Here is a 4,409-nt window from a genome sequence, read left to right as displayed (position 1 = left end):
CTAATATTTTTGGGCGTATGAAATTCCCTGCAAAAACATTAGAAATTCTAATATTTTTAAATTTTCTATAGAAACATCCGAAATTTTAATATATTCGGGTGTATAAAATATTCTGACTAGCTCATGAAGGTAGCACAAGAAACTACCCATCTTAGTAAAAATAAATGCAATCATGGGACATTTTACACGTTATTATATAAAAGGTATTAGACAGATACTACTTATCAAGATAAATTAAAGTGAAGCTCCATACGTACAATTAACTGTTACTGCAGAGAGCAAAGGAATATCTTCAGTAGTATCACAAGAACACATTAAATCACCTCACGAATTTCATTAAACCATCAAGTATTTTAGATACACCACGCGATAAATGTTTTCCCGACGTTTCATTCAATAAGTTCCAACGTGAACTCCGCAAACAAGACCAGTTGGCAACTGTTCGAAGACGGAAATTATTTCCAAGTAGCAGGATCCAACGCAAGCGCCGCGTTGCTCCGCAGGTACCTCGCGATCTGCTGTAGGTAGACGTTTATAATAGTTCAATAGTTAAGATCCAAATTCATATTTGAAAAATTTTAAATTCACAACGTCTTGAAAAAGAGTTCTAAAATATGTTTGCTTTGAACCCTATTCGCACGGACCCTGCACCGTTTAAGATAAATAGGACCAGTAAAAATAGTGCGGTTGTTTTCTTAATGAAACATGTTCGTTACACTAAATAGATAACTTGCAACAATTGTGTTTCGCTCATAATAAACAATAAAGGCTCTTGCGTTGGAGATTTTGATTATTTACAAAGGGGATAACTTTCTGTTGTTACTGATAATATTAGTATAGTTTTTTCATATTTATGCCATTCTTGAAGAAATAAGTAATAACGAAAATCTGCAGACACAATGTTTACGGGCTGAACACCAAAAACCAATTTTAGGAAAGATATACTCTTCCAAATTTTATCTTCTTTTTGCTAATGTTTTGCTTAATGATTACGTTAAAATTATAAATTATAGAAAGCAAGAGTCCCACCACTCCAATTCAAATTCAGCTAACTGTAAGACAGCAAAAATCCATAAATTAGAAAAGTTCAAATTGTAATTAATTTTTTCTAATGGGATGGCAGGGCTATTGGCGAACCCCAAAAAAGTGGTAACGCGCCTTGGCAATACTTCAATGGTGGTGTGGAAATTTACCCTAATAAAATTACAATTATCGAGATGAAAGGTACCTATCAATGTTTACCTAATCTACTGTCTTTTCTATTTTGTTCTTAATACCTACATGTTGAAGTATATTTTAAATAACGTCACGTCACGTCTATTAGTGATGAACAAATGTTAGTTATTCAATAATTTAATTCATTTTTATCGTAATGGGTGTCTAAAAGTTATGTGTAACAACGTGTAGTAGTAATAACAACTAAGACTCGCAGAATAGGACTCTCACATCGAAGCAATGCGCTGTTGCCAAATTTCTTAGTATGGCTTGTATTAGAGACGGCTGTGGTATTATTTATGTGTAAGTTGTAGTGCAAGTAATTATGATAATTAATGCATAGATTAGGACTTTATAACATACAAAAATAAAAATGAAAATATTGAATTTTTTTTCTTTCCACATATTTTTATTATAACATCTTGAATAAAATGAATGAACTTTGCAATAATTGAAGTGGTTCAAATTTGTGTCGCCAGCGGTTTACGGGGGATGTCGAACTTCGGCGGTTCTACTTATAAGGTGAAGGTACAGATAAATTTTTAAAAAATTCGATACCAAACGGCTTAAAACCGTTGTTGAAATTGCTTAAGCTTGGCACTTATTTATGAAATATCCTGCATTAACCCAAACAAATTTAGACGGCAGCATTGTCGGTGGTACATAACACTAAAGTTTAATTTTACCATAATCTAATCTAAGCCTTTAGTACGTAGTACTTCAGTATTTTTCAATATTTTATAATATATACTGTAATGTACGTATAAATATATACAACCAACAATACATGTAAAACATGTTAAACAGTAATAACTCACAACTGAGTTGAACCGAGTGTTATAGGCTAATATTTTTTTTAATGATATTTACGGTATAAAAAATATTAAGATTACCTGAATTTGATATTCGAGAGCGTTTATTATGTCTATCTTTGCTAACATTACTTGTTCTTGCAGTCTACGTTCATAACTTTGTACGACTTCAGCTAACTCAGATTCACCAGGATTTGCCTGAAAATGAATTAATTATACTAACATTATATAATTAGACACTATAAATACAACCACTTCATGTTGATTTCTAACGTTGTTTTGTAATTGTTCTTTAAGTGACGAGATTTCTTCATTGTGCTTCCTTTCTATGTCTTGTATCTTTTTGTTATATTCTACATCTAGTAAACTGATTCTATTTTCATAATTGTCTCTTAATATTTCCAGTTCTGTATGATTTCTGTTTTGTATTTCTGTTAAATTAATCTGAGTTAATAATTTCATGTCATACACACTGATGCTTTGAACTAATAAATGCAATTCAGAGTTTGTAGCATTTATTAAATCAAATGTTTCCATTATATCACAGATTTTTTGCAAATCATTCTTAAATTTTTGAATATCAGACTTAGTTATGTCTGCAACATTATATTTCTCAATATTATTAGTTAAATTGGAAGTATCACCCCCAGGGCCCATTTCATTATTTGATAAAAATACATCAGAATTTAAATCATGTCCGGAACAGTAGCTAGAACCTGATAACTTTCGACTATTTAGCACTTCTTCAGAATAACTGAAATATGCATTTAAACGTTAAAATATTATAATAACACCAAGTTTTATACTTACNACGAAAATGTCTATTCCAGTACGGCGGAACAGGACTTCGATCATGTTCCGTATGATCCTCCAATCAAGGTTATCCAGTCCACAACCAAGCTTCGGAATCGCCAGCTTCAGTAGGTTATTCTCCAGAAGATGTCCGCCGGGTTCCATTACTACGTCCCAAAGATCTCTTTAAGTTAGGTTATCAGAGCATCTTCCCTTAGTTACCAGGTAATAGATATTGCGTCGTCCGTCAGGCAAGCAAACAGTCTTTTTCCCTTCTGTACTTGGTCTTCAAGATGTTCCAAATCGCCAAATCTGCGTTTGAACTCGGACGCAATACCACGGCTCATTCTGAGATCCTTTGAAATAAAATGGGCCAGAGAATATTCCTTGGGCATAGAAAGAGGTCTCGTCGGATTTCTTGCGTCACTCCAAATCTCCTGTTAACATGACGGCCTTCCTTCATGAACTCTTCGAATGTGGCATCGGAAGGAATAGTTCTTAATTATCTGGCCCGCGCCTCCTCTTCATTTGTACCGGCAAATGGAGCCAAGCGATTAAAATGAACTACCTTCGGCTTCCCATTTGGAGTTTTCTTAATTCGGTAAATCACGTCGTTAATCCTCTTCACTATCTCACAGGGTCCTTCCCGGTTCTGTTGGAACTTAGGTGATAGTCCACGGCGACGACGAGGATTATACAACCAAACAAGATCTCCAGTTTGGTAACCACCTGTTGTAGCCTTGATGTAGTAGTTTTCTTTAATCCTGTCACTAGCAATCTGGGCATGCAGACGAACCGACTCGTGGATATCGTTAAGCTTTCTTCGGAGGTTGGTAACATAATCTTCTCCAGCCAAGTCATCTACTGGTTTACAGCCGAATTTGAGGTCACAAGGTAGTCGTAACTCCAAGGGCACCCCAAAACGACTGATCAACTGTTTCACCAGCTCCTCAACTATGGTCTCCGACTCCTGGTTCGGAAGGGCATAGGCTTCAACCCACTTGGTAAAATAGTCCATAACGACCACGATGTACTTGTTACCTTTCTCGGACTCTGGGCATGGACCCGCCACATCGATTGCGATTCGTTCGAAGGGGCCACAGACATTGTATTGACGCATTGGCTCTTGACCTTTTCTGTGGTCCATTACTCGCGGCACAGGTGGTACACTTCTTACACCAATTCTTGACATCTTCCTTACAGTTCACCCAATAAAATCGCTCTCGAACTTTCCCAAGCGTCTTATTCACTCCAAAATTACCACCAGATGATCCATCATGAAGATACTGCAACACCTCTCTAACCTTGTTTCGAGGAATAACCAGTTGCTTCCTATCTTCCTCTCCATCTAGACTTTCAACAACACGCTTCAGGATGCCATCCTCCAAAACCATTGAGTCCCACTGAGCCCATAACGATTTTAGTACTTGAGTACAGGAAGAAACTTGCTGCCACGTTGGCCGTTTTTCGTCTTTTTTCCATTCCATTATCTTCTTCAAGTCCGGGTCGTTTTCTTGGTCGTGTTTTATATTGTCAGGTAACCATTCGTCATCGATTACCGTGACGCGTCGAATTGCCTCTTCGTTCTTT

At 36.2% G+C, this 4,409-nt stretch overlaps 1 protein-coding gene across 1 annotated transcript in view; it reads right to left on the bottom strand.

The window, feature by feature from the left end:
• Positions 1 to 2,775, bottom strand: part of LOC112906277 (major antigen-like) — a 37,347-nt gene extending 34,572 nt beyond the window's left edge. Inside the window, exons 1-2 of the mRNA XM_025980148.1 lie at positions 2,280 to 2,775; positions 2,109 to 2,225 (exon numbers count right to left, since the gene is read on the bottom strand). Of these exons, the coding sequence (XP_025835933.1) occupies positions 2,109 to 2,225; positions 2,280 to 2,684 (522 nt within the window). The 5' untranslated portion in view covers positions 2,685 to 2,775. The remainder of the gene's footprint in view (positions 1 to 2,108; positions 2,226 to 2,279) is intronic.
• Between the last annotated feature and the right edge of the window lie 1,634 nt (positions 2,776 to 4,409).

The sequence above is a fragment of the Agrilus planipennis genome, unplaced genomic scaffold, assembly GCF_000699045.2.
Source record: "Agrilus planipennis isolate EAB-ADULT unplaced genomic scaffold, Apla_2.0 scaffold362, whole genome shotgun sequence".
Lineage (NCBI taxonomy): Eukaryota > Metazoa > Arthropoda > Insecta > Coleoptera > Buprestidae > Agrilus > Agrilus planipennis.
This window is presented reverse-complemented; position numbering and strand designations above follow the sequence as displayed.